At 32.4% G+C, this 19,729-nt stretch overlaps 1 protein-coding gene across 29 annotated transcripts in view; it reads right to left on the bottom strand.

The window, feature by feature from the left end:
* Positions 1 to 19,729, bottom strand: part of LOC144971088 (putative phosphorylase b kinase regulatory subunit alpha) — an 80,738-nt gene that overhangs the window by 30,192 nt on the left and 30,817 nt on the right. For 9 of the 29 annotated variants that reach the window (XM_078911465.1, XM_078911468.1, XM_078911446.1 and 6 more), the window contains 8 exons: positions 19,441 to 19,585; positions 14,678 to 14,753; positions 13,738 to 13,820; positions 12,059 to 12,244; positions 9,811 to 9,864; positions 7,279 to 7,308; positions 2,896 to 2,997; positions 523 to 615 (listed from right to left, as the gene is read on the bottom strand). In XM_078911465.1, coding sequence (XP_078767591.1) covers positions 523 to 615; positions 2,896 to 2,997; positions 7,279 to 7,308; positions 9,811 to 9,864; positions 12,059 to 12,244; positions 13,738 to 13,820; positions 14,678 to 14,753; positions 19,441 to 19,585 — 769 coding nt within the window. The remainder of the gene's footprint in view (positions 1 to 522; positions 616 to 2,895; positions 2,998 to 7,278; positions 7,309 to 9,810; positions 9,865 to 12,058; positions 12,245 to 13,737; positions 13,821 to 14,677; positions 14,754 to 19,440; positions 19,586 to 19,729) is intronic. The other 20 variants (XM_078911472.1, XM_078911474.1, XM_078911459.1 and 17 more) reach the window with 13 other exon arrangements.

Genomic DNA, 19,729 nt, shown 5'->3' with positions numbered 1-19,729 from the left:
TCAACAGTATTCTCCCGTAACAATGTGTCAAATCTCCTTTGGATGTAAGTGTTAAAATGAAAGAAAATAATACACTGATTCATGCAACATAGAATTAATAAATCTGTGTATTTGAGCTCTAAAAAATTATATGATTGAAAAGCAGATCTTTATTATAATCAACAAATGAAAAAAAAATTAAAAATAAGTAAAACTTAAAATTAATATAAAAATTATCTAAAGCAATTCATTTCAGAAGGTTCTCCTTATTTTCATGAAAGTGTAATGAAATTTGAGGTTATTTCATCCATAACAGTAATAGTTTAGTTTTAGCCATTCTTTATGGATCTGATAATAAATTATTCCTTGAAAAAGGGACACACTTTTTCCAACATGTTGAACAATAAATAATATATATATATAAATATTGTACACTGGACTTTCATTTCTTGAGATGGGATTAAGTAAAGTTTGTAATAGTGTTAAAGTGGCAAAATATGGTAGTTCTGAGGAAAAAATGTATTGTGAAAGGTAAGTAGGTACCCTTTGGTCGAGAAGGGTGATGGCGGGAAGCGGTGCTGGGTGAACACTGAGGGAAACATTCATCATCCCCCTCCTGAACCCCAGGAAGTCCACCTATGGACATATCAGAGTTAGTAAAAGTTAAAATTTTTAATTATTATTATTATCATTATTATTATTATTATTATTATTATTATTATTATTATTTGATATAGCGCCAATATCCACAAATAGTGCTCAGAGGTGCTTTACAATAGATATTTTTGGTATCACACAAGTTCGTTCATTCGACTACAAAATCACCACAACAGTCACATGTATATCTTGTACGAAGTTCACATAGAATCACGATAAGCAGAATGAAAAAGATTGGTTTTTAGATGCCGTTTGAAGACTGGCAGACTTTCACATTATCGGGTTTTAGGTAGTAAAGAATTCCATACAATTGGAGCCGAAATGCAAAAATGGCACCCATGAAAAGTGTTCTATGGGAATTCTCTCACAGAGACATCTAGTCTCTGGATTTTCTTTCTTTTTCTTTTTCCTCTAACATTTTGCTTCCATCAAAACTAACATATCTCTCTTCTCTGGTAATTATAAACAATGCTCTTATATTTTTAATCATCAGGCATTACTTTAAAAATGATAGCAGTTAATTTCATAGAGGATAACAAAAATAAACATTGACTTTAGAGAACACAAGATAAAATAAGTACCTTACATAAATATTCTTTTAACTTTTTAAAAACATTTTGCATAAAATAAAAATAGAGTCAAGCTATAAAATTCCATTTTTTTTTTTTTAATGTACATTTTGACACCATCTAGACCCCTATAAGTATTTATAATTGAAAACATGAACAGCTTTGTGGTTACAAAAATCTAAAAAGGCTTGTTCGCCTGATATATCAAATTAACTTGGGGAAAGTAATCAACTGTGTGAACAGTATTCTGTCTTTATGAATGAATCCACTTGAATTAGAAATCAGGTTAAGTAAATTAAAGGGACAGAGAAAATACTTGTCTAAAAAACACCCTGATATAGAAAAGGACATGTGAACTTATTATCCAGCATTATGAAATAACAAGACAATAATAGTCAGTTTCAAGAAAAATTAATTTAAATATTTCAAAGTGTATTTCCTGCATTATTGAATAAAATAGTAAAAGCTTTTATGTTGTTTATTTTACTGGATATTTTTTCTTTCTATCAATGGTTGAGATTAATCAAGAATGAGTTTAAATTCTTTAGAAATGTTTAAAACTGGGCATATCAAATCCATGCCATATAATTTAAAAGTTTTTGATTCTATTGTTCAGAATGATTAACGAACAGTGTCAGGAAATTAGTTCACATAAATAGACAAATAATAATTTTAGGGCAACATGAAAAGCCATTCCAAATGATGACAGATGGGTAAATTACAAGAGAAAAAAGATATTAAGAGGACATGCGGTGGCAATTTTGATCAGCACTGAATATACAAAAATTGAATTATTTACATTTTTAGATACTTGAAACATCAAATTTTCAATTTACACCAGCAAATACGTAAAAATGTTAAATTTACGTCATTTCACGGCATAAATGTGGATTAATCTCAAGCCAAGCCTATCAAAATAATCTTCCAATACTAAAATCAACCCTTTATTAACAATACTTTCATGAATTTAGCACTTTCATACCATACCATGCTTAAATTAAGCCCAAAAATATGGTATAAAATTTCAAAATATGTGTTAGTCCAATACTTGAAAATTTCCACACCTGATAATTACCACAAAGACAGGATTGAATTTCCAATTTTAGCTTTACCTGCTTTTTCCTCAAATTGTTTCATTTTGTCATATAAAATTCAACACCTCCTACAGGTTTTAGGACTTTAGAATTTAAAGACATTATAGACAAGGCATTTATCTCAAAAACTACTCAGCATTTTGTTCTGAAATTTGTCAATTTTTATACTTTTTTTTTCACCTTCCTGGAGTTACACATGAATCAAATAAAAAACGAAGAGCTGCATCTCAAATTAGTGTAAAATTTAGATAATATAATAATAACATTAGTTTTTGAGCATTTGTATTTTAAGAAAATAGTAATAGGTAATAAACCAAATTGGCCACCAACAATGGGTGAATATATTTTCATGTCCAGTACATTTTTTAACTTCTTAAATCACTAGCTTTTAAGTGGATGAGATTGTATCATCCTTATTATTTTTAATTTTAAAAAATAAAATTTTTTGCTACTGCATGTCCCCTTAAAGCAATAGCTTTTCTTCCATTTTAGCATAAGAATTGAGGTCGTGGCTTTGTGTTCCAAGAGAGCAAGCAATAAATATATAGATATACATAGACATATGTGATCTGGTGAAGAAAGAGAAAGATAGTTACCAATGGCATCAACACCAAACTGAGAATATTGTAGACCGTCTGGTGATTTACTTCTTGAACTCCCACAACTATTTTGTCTGCTGCGTGAGCTGTCATTGGATCCTTTTGATGATATTGATGAAGATGATGATGATGATGATGATGAAGGCAAAGATGATGTCAACGGCATAGCAGCCACAGTGGTGAATGGCGATGAATGTCATGGTTGGTGGAGCAGTAATTATGGTTGTGGTGAGGATTTTGTTGTGTGAAAGAGGTAAATTATATGATTAGAAGAAAATATTTGAAAATATGGAAAATGTATTGAATGACATAAGACGTTCAATTAATTTTCCCATACACCAGGGCAGATGAAAAGCCTATGATATATATATATATATATCCATATTCTAGAATCTTTACCTTCAATACTATTCCTTTATATAATATAAAGTCCTGTTTAACATTCAGGCATTGAGTTGTAAGGCTTGGGCATCATTGATAGTTTGAAATGGAACTGTCTGTGACACTTTTTTGACTTGTTTCAGAAGATTATGTTTTTATGTTTTTAAGGGTTTTACGGCGCTTGCAACACATCAAGGTCATATCAGCGCCAGTAAAAAGGAAGAAAATGGGATAGTAAAAAGTTCTAGAATTACAATAAAGCATCCAAAAAAAGGGAAGACAAAGGGGAATTGGTTCAAATAAGAAACAGGTGTAGATTCCAAAAGCACTCTATCAAAGTACTTAATTTGAGATCACTAAAAGTCTCATCCAGACACAAGCACAGGTCCCCGCTAAGAGGAACACACTCAAATGTTTTACAAATCATATATAATATAAAGAAAGCATAATACAGTGCATAACAAGAGAGATGATTTACAATGAAAAAAATATCATCTCCCAAAACTGTTTCCCTCTCAGCCAGGGCACCTGGCCAGGACCAGGACAAAACCAAGTTATCTCATTCCAAGACAAAGACAGAAAGCATGTTGGAAAACAGATATAAGGGGATAGAAGACAAAGTATGTAACCCCCTGCCCACTATGGGAGGTTAGGAACCCCACCCAGGTTTCAGAAGATTAAATACTATTTGGTAATTATGAGATGGGTAAATTATTACAATTTTAAATTTAAAACAGCATGAAACTTAGGAAAACTAAAATGACATTATCATCAGTAGCTCATAAATTAATCAAGGTTTGTAAAGAGCTTTGGGCACGTTTAGTGGATATTGTGCTATATAAAAGCACTTATCAAATCTCTTTTTTTTTGTCAGAGTATCAGCAAAGCAGCTAGAGATGCAACTTACACTATGAAAATACTTGTGCCATGGATAGTAAAAGACAACATGTGTAAATAAGTAATATCAGTTACTTCAAAAGTAGGGGAGTGGAATTAATTGTTGAAACTAATACCAACAGTACTCCCAGAACTAAAAACAACAGAAGATTACATGGGAAAATACATTTACTTATGCAGAGGTAATTGAACAAATACTTGAGCATTTTATTCTTCATCTTATGATCATGACTATTTTGTGGTAAATATCTGGTAACCATTTATCTTTTAACCTTTTCTATCCTGTTTAATCACATGAGTCGCATACAGTCACAAAATAACGCTTGACAAAATACAGCAATAAACCATTTTGAGGGAAGTAAAAAAACTTACAAAAGTCTAAAAGCAAAATGGTAAAATAAATAAGTTGAAAAATACACAAACAAATACATTAAATCCAAAACTAAAAACTGTAACGTTAACATCAAAGAATCAATTCAAAAACAAAACCAAACAAAAACAAGAGTATAAATAACAACTAGTATCAGATGAATCATCAGGATAATCTTCTTCATTAACGTCGTCAATAGTTTCTGCAATGTAATGTCATACCAACATGATAATATGTGTTATTTTATAACAGAAAAAAACAAAACAAAAAAAAACAAAAACAAATTCAAGCATGTAATACTGTAAGGTACAAATTTGTAATTAAAACATGCAAATGACAATCATTGAAAGCGGTGACAAAAAGCAAATATATAAGTAATTAAAGTAAATTTCACATGGAGTAAACACTGGTTAAACTGAAAATGCCTACACCATAAACCAAAACCAATTCAAAATGTTCTCAAGGATATTTTCCACACTTGTTATAAACTCTTGACAATATGAAAGTGCTAATTCTCAAATGACTACTACACTGATAAAGGATTACATCCCATTCATAGTTCCATGTTTTTTAAAAAGAAGGATTTGCGTGTCCTCGACTCCATACATTCAGTGCTGACTCTCAGTGATACATTTAACACTGACTTGCTATTGCAGATCTTAAAGCCTGTAGTTGGTATTGTGTGAAAAGCACGATCCTTTCACTTTCATTTTTATGACTTAGAGGGGGGACAAAGTCATAATAGACAACTATAGAACTCTTGAATGTTGCAACATCCTTTGATTTTATTAACAACAAGATATGAAGTGAGTAGAAAAGTGCCAGAAGACAATAGAGAATAAAAAATTTTTTCGCGGCGGTGGTGGGGTTTGAACCTGCGACCTTATTGGTACGACAACTCCGCCTGGCAGGTGAGAGCGTGGCTCTACCGTGTGAGCTATCCACGAACACAAAAATATTCGTTTCAAACCCAAAGTCATTTCTAGATCCCTCTCTCACCCACTTCTTGAGATCGCCGATTCGTTCGCCACCATCGCGAAGTAATTTTGACCAGCAGTTAAGCTTAATAGCCAATATTCTCATCACAAACATATAACATAGAAACGATTGAGACATTGAGTATGCTCCGGTGTATGGGGTGAATTTTTAATTCAGAAAAGTGAGTGGAGCAGGCACTTATGTTGGTAACAACAAGATATGAAGTGAGTAGAAAAGTGCCAGAAGACAATAGAGAATAAAAAATTTTTTCGCGGCGGTGGTGGGGTTTGAACCTGCGACCTTATTGGTACGACAACTCCGCCAAACCCCACCACCGCCGCGAAAAATTTTTTTATTCTCTATTGTCTTCTGGCACTTTTCTACTCACTTCATATCTTTGATTTTATTCTGATATTCAAAAACAGTGAAGTCTACTGGAATTTTGTTTCCCAAAAGCTCATTAGTAAGAGCACTCGCCTCAGAAGCAAAGGGATTGGGTTTCAGTCTAAGTTGAAGTTTTCATCTAGCCCTTCTATCCAACAGACGATGATTTGGTATATTTGAACTGGTGTTAAGCACTTTACTAACAAAAAAGTATCAAAAAATTGTTATTGTCCATTTGAAACTACATAAATTAGGATTGACTCCAATTGAATGGATTTCTTATCTTTAAACAACTTTTTTCTTTCTTTTCATTTTATTTATTTATTTATCATTCTAATTTCTTGTATTGGGGGGGGGGGGGGGGGGGGGGGGGGGGGGGGGATGGATGATTTTGGTTTAACCAACTTTTACAGTTAACTTAAAAAGTAAACATTGGGCTTCATATATATGGTTTGTTGTGATACTGTATAACTATCGACCATTCAACTTCAATATGCTTAAGTGATACCCAGCTTTTACAATTCTAATGGCCAATTACAAAATTATATACATATATCTATTCAATCCAATATTTGGTTGTAATTCTTTTTTTATTTCTTTCATTTAAGAAAATTTTTTTTTATTTCTTTCATCTAACAATTTATTTTTCCTGTCCTTTTTTTTTCAATCCGACCAAGGAGCTTTTCATCTTTATAATTTGTCACCTGCTCAGACAATGTGGTCAATTTGATCATTTTATTTTTCTCATGCGCCTACGGCAAAATTCTAAGTCATGAGAATCAAATACTTTTCATTGGCCAGTTTAATTCCTACAAAATCTGTAAGGTTTGTTCACAAACTGAATGTACCAAGCAAATGAAAGGAAGATTGATTATTTTAGAATATTTGTGAATCAATTGAAGGTTGAACTTTTGCCTAGATTCAAAAAATAAAAAGTTCGTCGTTCATCCACCAAATAATTTGGCACCTATTTCCTTTCTCACTTTATTCCTTGCCCCACCTCTGTTTTAAACTCTGTCTAAAACACGAATATCAATGTGTCCTTGCCCCACCTCTGTTTTAAACTCTGCCTAAGACACGAATATCAATGTGTCCTTGCCACACCTCTGTTTTAAACTCTGTCTAAGACACGAATATCAATGTGTCCTTGCCACACCTCTGTTTTATACTCTGTCTAAGACACAAATACGAATGTGAGATGGAACTTTTCAAAATGAAAATGTTTTGGACAAAAAGTGTAATATTCTCTTTGAGAATTAAGCATATAGTTATCTTTTCAAAATAACAAAGTGGCTTATCAATCAATTTAAAATAAACTGATATAATATTAAACTGAAATAAAATAAAATTGTAAGAACAGACTTACTGACCTAAATATGGGCTTCTGTATGCAAAATTTTCTGAGAATTGTACAAGCATTATCAAAATCAGTAAGTCTAACCATAGAAAAAATAATACTTTGGGAAAACACATAAATAAAGGTCTTGGGATATTTAATATACAAGTATAATATTTTTTAAAAATCCCTGTTCATAAAAATGCGAAATGTAATATGATGATAAAATAATCTGGGATGCAAAACTAGGAATAACACATTGTCGCCTGTAAATGAAGGTGGTATGGAGTACTGAGTAAAATTTTTCATGCCAAGAATTTTCTTTAAAAGGAATGCAAAAGCTGAAATATCTAATAAAGCATTCCAAAAGAAAAGGATATACAAAAATATTGAAGAAAAACATCTGGAATTCATAGGTGACAATGAATGCTACCAGTTAATCCAACAGCAGGAAAACAGATTACCTGTCACATCAAACACACATTCTTACCTTCAAAGAAATTGTTAAATTTTAGAAGATGAAATAAAAGATGATTTTAAAAACTGCAATACAACGAGAAGGCAAATTTGTTTTTCTCACTTCACAATTTTGGCAAGGCTTATGATAAACTTTGAACAGAAACATAGTTGTATTGACATTTAGATCAAATTATCATTAATTACTTGTAAAATTATTCATTCAAAGAACTGATCAAAAAGCAAATTATTGTAATTGACGAGGACAAAGTATTAAAATTTATTCTGGATGCAAAAGAAAAAAAGACATACTTTTCTTCCTTTAAATGCTTAAATATATAAAGCATAGGAATAGAATTGTTCTAAACTGAAGTTTGTTTTCATCTTTTTTGTTTCGTTTTTTTATTTAAAATATTTTTGTGGATGGTCTCGCAGACCCCTGCCTCCTTCCTCCCAATATGAAAATAAACAATAAAAAAATGTAAAAAAACAAAAAAGTCCAAAAGCTTTCAGTGAAACTAGACTTCATGAATGATTTAATACTAAGGAAGAGAAATAGAACAACTAAAAAAATACTACAGTGGGTGCTTGACAAAATGAGATCGCATTCAATGAGGTATTCAGAAATTCACGTTTCTTGATTCTATATTTTCTTAGCAAATGAAAACACATTCAACAAGCATCTTAACTTATAGATTTGCATTCAACAAGGTCATGTCTGTTAGAGAAATGTTACCCGCAAAATGACACAAAAGCTCTCACTCACATTCCATCATCTTCTGTGTTCTCCTTAATCACTAACAAGCATTTCTTGTTGACTAATGTGGTTTTTTTAAAAATAACAAACAAAAAAAAGGGGTGTTTACTGTAGCCCAATGTTTGTTTAGTTGTGTAAATTTCTGACTGGTAAAGGCGAGAAGGGAGTGGATTGGTAGACATAAGTGAAATGTTGAGCGCAGCCTGGTGTAGCAGGTATTGTTTGCAGTGTGTATGTATGTGTGTTTGAGAGCGAGAGAGAGAGAGAGAGAGAGAGAGAGAGAGAGAGAGAGAGAGAGAGAGAGAGAGAGAGAGAGAAAGAGAGAGAGCACAGGGAAAAAGAGAGACAGAGAGAGGGAAGGAAAGATTGTGTTCAAAGTGAATGTGGTGACTGTTTATGTTAGAGACGGGTGGAAAAAATTAATGACCTAATCTATGCAAATAATTTGAAAGAATGGCACAACTGATTTGTGAAAAATGTATATTTCAAACAATTCCCCCCCCCCCCCCAACCCCCAAACAAAAAACTCGAAAAAAATAAACAATCCGACAAAGTAACAAACCCAGAAGATTCCTTGTGCTGTCAAGTGCGTCTGAAGGAAGGTAACTAAATCATAAAATAAACTTTGTCACCACGAGTCAATAAGGTATCCCTAATTATCAGACCAAATTGGCATTAAACTAGAAGTCGCATTTAATGAGGTCAGAGGCCCAGTCCCAAAGACATCATTGAATCCAACTTCCACTATATAACAATGGATAAAGCAAAGATGGCAAATGAAGCCTCTGATCAAATTGACACGCATCTATATGATTTGCTATCAAGCCTGGACTAGAATTATCTAATGCTATTAATGAAATGTGACGTTCTGAGAATAATATAAAATTGTCAGTCATGGAACTATACTACTAAAGTAGATTGTTATATAGTTTGTTTTTTTAAGAAAGCAAAAAATACTAGTTAAATATACATATAAGTGTTTTTGAAAATTTTGACAATTTTCTATAATTTTAACGCAATTGGTATTGAATGACATCAGTTAATGTATGTGATTCAAATGGTTGGAACTTTTAAAAGAAAAATAAGCTATTTCCATGTTATTTCAGCCTTAATTCTCTCTTAATTCATATGACTAGAAATTCATGGTGAACTCGAGAGAGCATTGTTATGGAGAAAAATCTTTAAGAAACTAAACTGAATTACAAAATAAAATTTAAAATTTAACGGCCATGTGGATACAAAAAGACCTGTGAGATTAAAATCAAATCAGCAGCAATTGTACGAGAAAGCGGCAAACAGGAATAATATACGAGGTAAAACAGAGTGGTAAGGTGCAAGGTGATCTTTACAAACCTGCTGAGGTACGTGACTTGTCTGCCTCACACTGCAATAGCAGTGCATGGAGGTCTTTGATGAAACAAAAGAACAATTCAAAATGTTAATATACTCTCTCTCCTTCTCTCTCTCTCTCTCTCTCTCTCTCTCTCTCTCTCTCTCTCTCTCCTTATAAAATCACAAACACACACACACACACATCTCTCTCTCTCTCTCTCTCTCCCACAATCAGAAGGACACACACACACACACACTTACACACACACACACAGAAACACACATCTCATCCCCTCTCTCTATCTGGCTCGTCTCTAACTTGAAAATATGCACAAAGTTTTTTAAAAATAAGCATGGACAAATAAATGAAATGGATGACGAGTTGCTTGTGTTGTATGAACATGGGAGTGTCATTATTGTCATTTATTACAAAGCCTGGATGAACAAATTCGAACCAAAAAAAAAAAAAAAATGTTAATAAAAAAATCACAACAAAAATTTTTCTGTAAAAAACCAAAAAAATAATAAACCCTGTGAAAACTTCAAAAATTCCTGGTATTACAAATATTTTTTTTGGGATCAAAATGATTTCATAAATTGAATGAACCATGGATTTATAGAAGATTTTCCTTTGTTTTGATTTCTAAAAAAAAGTCTGTTGTAACTCTTTTACAATTAAGCTTTGCACATGTTATTGATTTCAAGATTTTAGTTTCTCCAGGAATTGTTGGATTTATGAGTAATTTGTGAGATTTCTGCAAGCAAGTGATTAATAAATAGATGATTAAACGAACAGGTAGCGGATAATGCATAATTTTATGACGGTGAGCTAATAATTTAATACCGATTTAGCTTAACTGATCTGCAGACAGGGAGGTGAGTAGCATTGAGTTTTGACAGCCTACACCAAGGTAAAAGATTATGCAATACTCCGAAGTCCCATGTCTTTGTCCAATTCACCATCTGCCCACACTTAGCACACATACACCCCCCCCCCCCCCCCCACCCTCCTCCCAATGCACACACACACACGCACACGATGAAACAAAACTCTAATTCATAGTAAGTGATGGTTTATTGCATTGTTTATGCAAATTTATTTAGATACCCCGTACTTTCCAGAAATTTCTCAAGGATGGACAAGAACCATTGACCTTTATCAAATTAATATATAGCAATTATCTATCTTCTTCTTCTTTTTCTTCAAGTACCAAGTCTGTGCCAGACATCGGTTATCATGGTACGCCATTCATCTCTCTGATCAGATAACCTCAGAAAACTAATATTACTCTTCTCTTTCTTTGTCACCCAGCTGTTCCAACTATTCAAGTAAGTTTTTCTTGGTCTACCTTTACTCTTTTTACCTTCTATCTTTCCTGTGAGAGCAAGATGTTCAATACATTTATGTCAATTTAGGTGCCCTAAAATTGCATTTGTCTTTTTCTTATTGGACGAATTAATAACCTTTTAGTTTCAGCTTGCTCTATTATCCATCAAATAAACTAAATAAACATATTTGTTTTCACACTTTTTCAACACTCCTACATCGCTTAGATCTCTATTCATTAACCAACCAAAATTTCTTATTGTGGCCACTCACTGATAAGACTGTGTAGCTTAGTCCTATATAGACAAAAAAAATATATATATATACAGAAAGCACTGAATTACAACCCCGATACCTGCTCGCTGAAATTTACTCATAAATAATGACAATTAATTGATCAATTAATTTGATACTACCTGACAATAAACCATGTTTGTAAAAGTTTAGTAAATGTTAAAAAATGTTTGTGTGTGTGTTTGTGTGTGTGTGTGTGTGTGTGTGTGTTAATGATTAAAAAACTAGCTGAATGACCATAGATGGTAAGTCAGAATGAAAAAAATTATGAGCAGAACATTTCTTCTTGTTTTAGGCAAATCCTCTCCATTCCAGACAATAATGTACCTTGTGAAATACAGGTCACAGAGTGGAGCAATGATATTAAAAAATCAAAAACAAACAAACAAAACAAAACAAACAACAAAACAATTGCTGCCAGCATCAGGGGGCAGTGACAAAATCAAATTTTTAATGTATTGTTACGATTTGACAATATATAATAATACATTAATAATAATAATAATAATAATAATAATAATAATAATAATAATAATAATAATAATAATAATAATAATAATAATAATAATAATAACTACAATCTTCAATAGTATCATCATCATTATCACATTAAAAATAAGACATTTATTATTTTTAAAAAGCATGTACCTGGCATTTCTTCTGGGTCTATCTGTATGGACCGAGATCTCCGCACAATCCCCTGGACAAGACGACCAGAAGCCTTGAATGACGGTCTAGACCTTCCCTTTGTAAAATTGTTGCTAAGGAGTCTGGGCCGTGATTCCATGTTCTGAGAAATCAGCTGCTCTATGATCATTTTGTCTTGTTTTTCAGCTATGTAGAAGGAGAACAAGGGACATTTTTATTCGAACATTAATTGTTTGACGATAGAAAAATATATATTTTCCTATATAACTGGGCTTGTGCAAAACCAATCTATGTTATAGCTGTGCATATACAAGGGAAAGATGGAGAAGAGAAAAAGTGAACTGAAAAAAAACCCCCAATAAACATGGGTATATGGGAGGAGTAGGGAGCAAAATAAAAAATTCCTGTTTCCCATGGGAAAAATTGACCACGCAAGATTTTATGCAGATTCAAATCAAATGATTCAGAGACGTGTTTATAGATAGTATGAAGTTAACATCACTCAGGTCTTTGTTATTGTTTTTTGCCATCCAAATTTATGAGTAATTCTCACTGAATTGTATTAACCAGACTATAAACGTTCAAGGATACACATAGTTTTGTGTGTTGGTCCGTTACACTTCCGGATGGCAATGTCGTGAACTTCTTAGCCTACTGTACACTATCTATACTCTATTATCATAATGAAGCCTAATAATAATTTCAAAAACACAGCTCTAATCCGTTCCCTTATTCCAAACTTCTCCTTACACCCTTATTGATCTTTCAAATGTAAATAAGGCCTATTCATGTCATCCTCCATCTCTTGATTATCGCTGGTCTGGTGTCTCTTTGCTTTCATGGTTGTTATGCTAGTGAGAGCTCCATACCATATTATGGATAGTTTCATTATGTCAAAAATGAAAGCTGTGAATGTCCAGGTATTAATGATGTGATATAACCAGGGATGCAGCTATGTGGTCTAATGGTATGACACTCGTTTTCGGATCGGAAGGTCCTGGGTTCGAGCCTCGCTCGGCGCATAGTTGAGTCCTTGGAGAAGAAAAATATTGTAACATCGCCTAACAGGCTTCATGTCCCGTCCTAAATGTTAAATGTTGCTGTTGGCCAGCGACCACTTGTAAAGCGCTTTGAGCACATTTAGTGGATATTGCGCTATATAAAAGCTCAATTTTTTTTTTCAGCCCGTAGATAATAACCTATACATGCAACTATAACCTATAAATTTGAATTTCATAAAAATTTACTGAGATGCAAATTTTGACACCACGCCGAGGAATTTCATAGGTTGAAGGTTTTTCTTTGTAATATTATTGATAACTTAATGCTGTGTTGAGGAGCTTGTTTTGCTGAAAAAATTATGTATAACATGTTCTTGTTCCCTTTGAGTTATCGAGTTTTAAAAATCAACTTTGTGTTGGGTGGATATGCCATTTCAGGGAAAATCCAGAAAATAGTTGGTAAGGAGAGAGTTAAAACATACAGTGTATTTAATAGGGATGAAAAAGCAATGATAAGTGCGAGTCTGTCTGTGCGAGTGTAGTCTTTAAAAATATATATAAATTTTATTTTTTTTAGTTTTAACAATATTTCCACTAAGGAATGATAAATCACTAATGAGAAATATTCTTTTTATAAAGACTACAAAATTTGTTTTGATTTTAGATTTTCCTACCTACCTCTACCGTCAATGTCCTCCAGGAAACTGAGCTTTGTGATGCAAGATGTGTTGAGGAAATCTGACAACTTGCCCAAGTGCACCCTAAAAGAAAAAAGAATAAGACTTTTTTAAAAACATAAGTGTAATGTGTCGATTTTTTTTTTTTTTACATTTGTTCAGTCCAAAGCAGTGTCTCTGTTTTGAATTCTCCACAATAGGCTTCCTCATAGAACAGATTCTTACAAGCTTCATAAGAAAAACAATTTTTAAACAAAAAAACAAAAACAAAAGCAACTAATGATATCAACACTTAATTTATAGGCAGATGGCTCATTATGGAAAAAAAATGCTTAAGTTAAAAATAAAGATCTATGCTCATCAACAATTCAATAAAGACTCGTCTTTGAGAATAAATAGGGGTGTGTCTCTCTCTCTTCCTCCATCAGAACCGTCGCCTTCCTTAACTTCTATCATAATACAAGGTGACAATCATCAAAAGAAAAACAAAAAGTGAGCTGTTGTTAGCAGTAATCAAAGAAACAAATGAGGCCATCGGTTGTACTGATGAATAAACCTTCCCTTTGATGATAGTTTCCTTTAGTTTAATGCGACTATGTGGTCTTGTGGTATGACACTCGCTTTCGAATCCGAAGGTCCTGGGTTCGAGCTTCGCTCAGCGCAGAGTTGAGTCTTTGGAAAAGGCTCTTTACTCACATTCTTTCACCGTAATCAGGTGTAAAATGAGTACCTGGCCATTAACAGCATTGTCTCTGTCAGAAAAAAATTGTAATTTCGCCTATCAGGTGTCATGCTGTTGGTCAGGGACCCTTTGTAAAGTGCTTTGAGCATGTTTAGTGGATATTGCGCTATATAAAAGCTCAAGTTAATGCAATTTTGGTCAATGCTAGACTATGAGTTCACAAAGGCTAAACTTGAACCAAATGCTATAAAAATCAAACCTTGTTCCACTGATGTAACCACTCTGTAGTTTCTTGATGGTTGCAAGCAATGCATTGGGAGGCTGCTGATAATGGTCTGGAAAACATCAATTGTGAATGTGAACAAAGACATAATGACTTTATAATAAAGATCAATACAATTAAATGCAAAACCAATTCTTTTTCTTTTTAATGATTTTTGAGCTTTTGAATTCTAATCCAGTGTTAAATAAAAAAAATAAAAAAATTTAAAGCAAAATATTCTCATCAAGGGATAATTTTAAATAAGACAATAAAACTGTGGCAACCATGTTACACATCAAAATTAGAACATGTTTTAAAAATCAATAATTCCGATTACAGGGTAATATCTATTCTTCACTTTATTACAGTGTAACCGCTCTATAACGGCATCGTCAGGACTGGATGTCGTTATAGAGGGGTTGTCAAAACAAAAACAAACAAACCAAAAAAAAAAAAAAGGGGGGGGGGGGGGGGTAAGAGGCTTGAAATTCTATTTTCCCTCTGTAGTTTATCCAGGCTTGGGACCAGGATGTATGCACTTGCATTCATGGCCACATTAAACTTTTTTTTTTTAATTTGTTTTTTTTTTGTTTGTTTGGGGTTTTTTTCTGTTTTTTTTTTTGTATTTTTAAATATTTACGGGTGGCTTTCGTGTCACCAGTGAGTGTAAATATAAAAAGAATTCATCGATCATCATCTGTCTCTGTCTGGAGGAGACAATCTCGCACACTACCAACCACTGCATGGCGTATCAAGAGCATTCATTGGTTGAATGTGTCGTGCAAGTATGGGATATCATTGGCTGAAAATTAAGCTTTTTCATTGGTTATGAGGACAAATTTCATTGGTTGAACAATTAGCAGTTTCATTGGACCAAGAATTTAAATTCAGGGTTTTTGCTAAAATGTAAGTCGCTATGGAGAGTTTTTTTATTATTAACAGTAGATAGGAAAAATTTCGGACTTGGCCGCCGTGTCCCTATTGAGGGAATATTGCTATCACAATTTTCATAATCAACAGGTTGCACTGTATATTGATTGTTATTATTGAAAAAACTTTTAAAATAGAAATCCTATTCTGACAACTTTTAAAGTCACATAATAGTTGTATTCTTGATTGATTTATATTTTACTATTCAATCTATCAAAATTCTAATGGTTTCCTTTTAAGAAATAAACAGTTTGAAAATAAAGCGAGCAAATATCAAAATCTAAACATATATTTCTCTTCATCGTTATATTTTATACTTATTTGAGGTCTTATTTTAAAAAATATCCATTGTCTTCATCAATAGTTGTTTTATATACAATTTCAGGGATCATATATGCTTACTTGCCCAATGTAATTCCGAATAATGGATTTTACTGTGGCAAGGAAACAAAATACGGAGGACCTTCGGTTCAATAAGATTTGATCCAACAAGACCGGATACAACGGAAAAAAAAAAAAAAAATTACCAGTATATGGCAAATTCATTTAAACTTGGTATCACTTCATTCATTCAAAAAGTCTTGTGATTTAACAATAATTGATCTTAAGCAACCCTGTTCTACCCAACGACCAATGGTGTAAAGATAATATTGAAATACCTTCACCATAGATGATGTTTAACAAAAAAAAAAAAAGGAAAAAATTTGTGACAATTTTGAGACATTAAAAAAAAGAGAGAATGTGCATTATTAATCAATAACGAGAAAGAAAAAAAGAGTTCAAATATTTAAAATCTCACTCCACATATCCCCCCCCCCCCCCCCCCCCCCCCCCCCCCCCACCAAAAAAAAAAAAACCAACAAAAAAAACCAACATGGAAATGATTTTATGTCCGTAATATGATATGGTTTGTTTGATTCAAATAGAGAGATGATAACTACAGATTAAAAAAAAAATAAACAGAAAGAGGCCCAGTTTGTAAAATGCAGCATGTTTTTATAATTTCCTTCTTTAAAGACAAAAAAAAAGGATTTGATTCTAATTTATGGACCCAATACTATGTAAATAAAATTCTATCATTATAATCTAATTTTATTTTTTCCGTTGTATCATGTCTTGTTGGAAACTACTGCAATATGTTTCAATCTAAACTGGCAGCAATTAGGAAGCTAGATCTTATTCAGATCTGACAGAAAGTATTATGCAATGGACTAGTTTCGCATGAGGGTCACTATCAGCCAAGAGGTGAGTGACCACCATACAATAGAATAATTTCAAAAAGTATCTCTAAAAAGAAAGACCAAAATGTCTGTCATTGAGACTTTGATCAAAAAATGTTAACACACAAGTCATTAAATTATCCGTCTGTATAAAAACAAAAATCCACGAGTTAACATTTCAATATCCTAACAACAAATATTTTTTTTCTGAAAAATTGAACAACCTTCCATACAGAAAATCCATCCAACAGTTTTCAGAAGATTGAGGCAAAAATAAAATTTGAGTGGCCTGACCAAAATACTGATGGATTAGACTTCAAACTTAAGCCACTGTTCAATAAGTTTACAAAGCCTGTACATACGTTTTATGGAAATGGAGTGATGCAAACCATCCAAGATATGTGGGGAAAGTTGGATATTGTTTATATTCAATAATATCACGAAAGAAAAAGATACAAAATCTGATACATCGAATGGGTGGATAAACAAACTATGTGACGGTCAAGAATTGTGCACATCAATGACATAATTTCCAAGTATGCTAAATTAGCACTAATTAGCCTAATTGAATAAGTATTTTCTTACCGTTTATATACTTTGAAATTTTATCCCAATGGATTTGCTTCACATATTTGATTTGCACATTAACTCAAAATGTAATGTTATTTTCAAGTTAATTGTTTTCCATCCACAAATTCTCAGATGAATCTATTAATACATCATTATCATGTCCTTACTATTAATACCTTCATTGAATGAAAACTTGGGAGTAAAAACTTCTAAGACAAGTAGTCCTTTAGAGCAATAAGGCCTAGAGAGCTGAAGCTCACTCCACTTTGTCTCACTCAATGGAAATTTAAGATTCCTTGCTACCCTTTGGGGAGGACAATAGTTTATCGCTAAGTAATTTTCGACAAATCTATCAGAGGGGTCTGGAAAAAAACAACAACTTGAATTCAACCCCTGAATGAGGTTCCTTTGCAAGTGAGGTGAGTGCTCAACCATTGAGCTCATGGGGACCACCTATGTTTTCTGGGATGAAGGAGAAACAAGTACTCTGTCATGATAGATTACAACTGAAATCTTAGAAAATAAAACAGCAATAATTGAGATTTTTTTTTGTTTTGTTTCCGCTTTTAGTTTTTACAGACTTCCAAACATTATTAGGAATTCCAATGGCGAATGACATTGTGTGTTATAAAATTCGTAAATTTTGTAACACCTTCTGGTAACAAGAAACTTGATAACAGTAAGATTATGCTTATGCAAGGTAAACTTATGCTAATAGTATAAACCCTAATCCAAGTTATGTCTATTAATATAAATGTAAAAGTTATTCTTACCTGAAAGATAAAAATTTATAACAAATAGACTTATCACTTATTCACCATTTCATTACAATAACAAAATGCATATTCAAATACACAGCTAACAATCTTAAACTCAATAACCAACAAACACACTTTAACATGAGGGTAGGGTATTCATGAGACTTAATAAGCTCGTATAAACACGTTGGTAGGTTTAGAAAAACAGAAAACAATAAAATTATAATAATCAAAACAAAAAAAAGAACAACCAGACAAAAATAGGTGGCAAATTCCCCAAAAAGAAATGCAACCCACTTATTTAACGATAAAGTATATTTGTAAAACTACATTTAAATTTAACCGACATTTCCATTTACAATTTTAAAAATGTATCAAACTAGTACACCAGAAATGGAATTTTGTGACACGATGATGGAATAATCCATCCATCTCTATCAATACTAATAATTCGTTGCCACATAATCATTAACTCTCTTATTTACGCTTAGCTAGGTTTATGACATAGCTTCAGTCACTTATTGTCCACAGCCACTTATAGTATGTTTTTTTTATCATGCATCAAATCTGTATATATTAAAAATGAGCAGTAGAGAAAGGAAAGCTATTTTATAGGATTAATATTATAAGCGACAGAGCATTGAAGGATGAAAATATCCATAAATGATTTATCAGAATATTCAATATTGAATTGCAATGAGAAGGATCAGGAATTGGAACATCAAACATTTAACAATTTCAAAACTAATAACATGAGATCCAGTAATAGTGTGGTTTTATTACAAAAATCTTGCACACACCAATTTAATTAATCAATATTGTTTTATCAAAAACTGATCTAAGAAGGTTAGAGCAAAAACAAAGAACAAAACCAGTCATTACTAATGACTAAATCTCTACAAAGCTTTTTCTCCATTGCCCGACGATATTTTGATATTAATACATCATAATACAAATAAAATTTAAGTGCAAAATAGAAAAAGCAAAACTAGTCCATTTTAGTGATAGTCTATCCGCTTGTTATATAAATGTTAAGAAATGTAGTTTGCGTCTATAAAAATGTTTAGTTCAATGAGGGGGTGTGACATTAAACATGAAAAAAAAAAATACTCAAAAAGCCATTTGCTGTCAATATTCTACTTTTAGAGAGTTGTTCAAATTGGAATAAACTAAATAATGTACTAAGCACCACTGTCTTTCAAAAATACTGTCTTACACTCAGCACCACCATCTATATAATGTTGTCTTTCAATAAGTTTGATGATTGCAAAGAATGACCTACCAAGTAGTAACTGGGATATTGTTATTGTAACAACTGGTCTTCCCAGTCCTTTCCAGCTATGCTTTAAGTATGCAACTTCAGTTCTCAGAAAGTCCACAAGAAAGTTTGTGTCCAAAACCATGTAGAAACGCTGTCGGTCCATAAACTGTAAATGTTTTGGAATGGTGGAATAGGGAAACAAGCAAAATCAAATAAAAATAAAGAGGGAAAAAAAAGCAAATAAGGTTTAGAGGAACGAAATTAAGCAGTTGTTGACAGATTCCAGGATCAAAATATTAAATGTTTGGAT

The sequence above is a fragment of the Berghia stephanieae genome, chromosome 4 (genome assembly GCF_034508935.2).
Source record: "Berghia stephanieae isolate SIO BIC M18660-M18661 chromosome 4, UCSD_Bste_1.3, whole genome shotgun sequence".
NCBI classification, from domain to species: Eukaryota; Metazoa; Mollusca; class Gastropoda; order Nudibranchia; family Aeolidiidae; genus Berghia; species Berghia stephanieae.
Note: the sequence above shows the minus strand (reverse complement) of the source record. Positions and strands in the feature narration are given on the sequence as shown.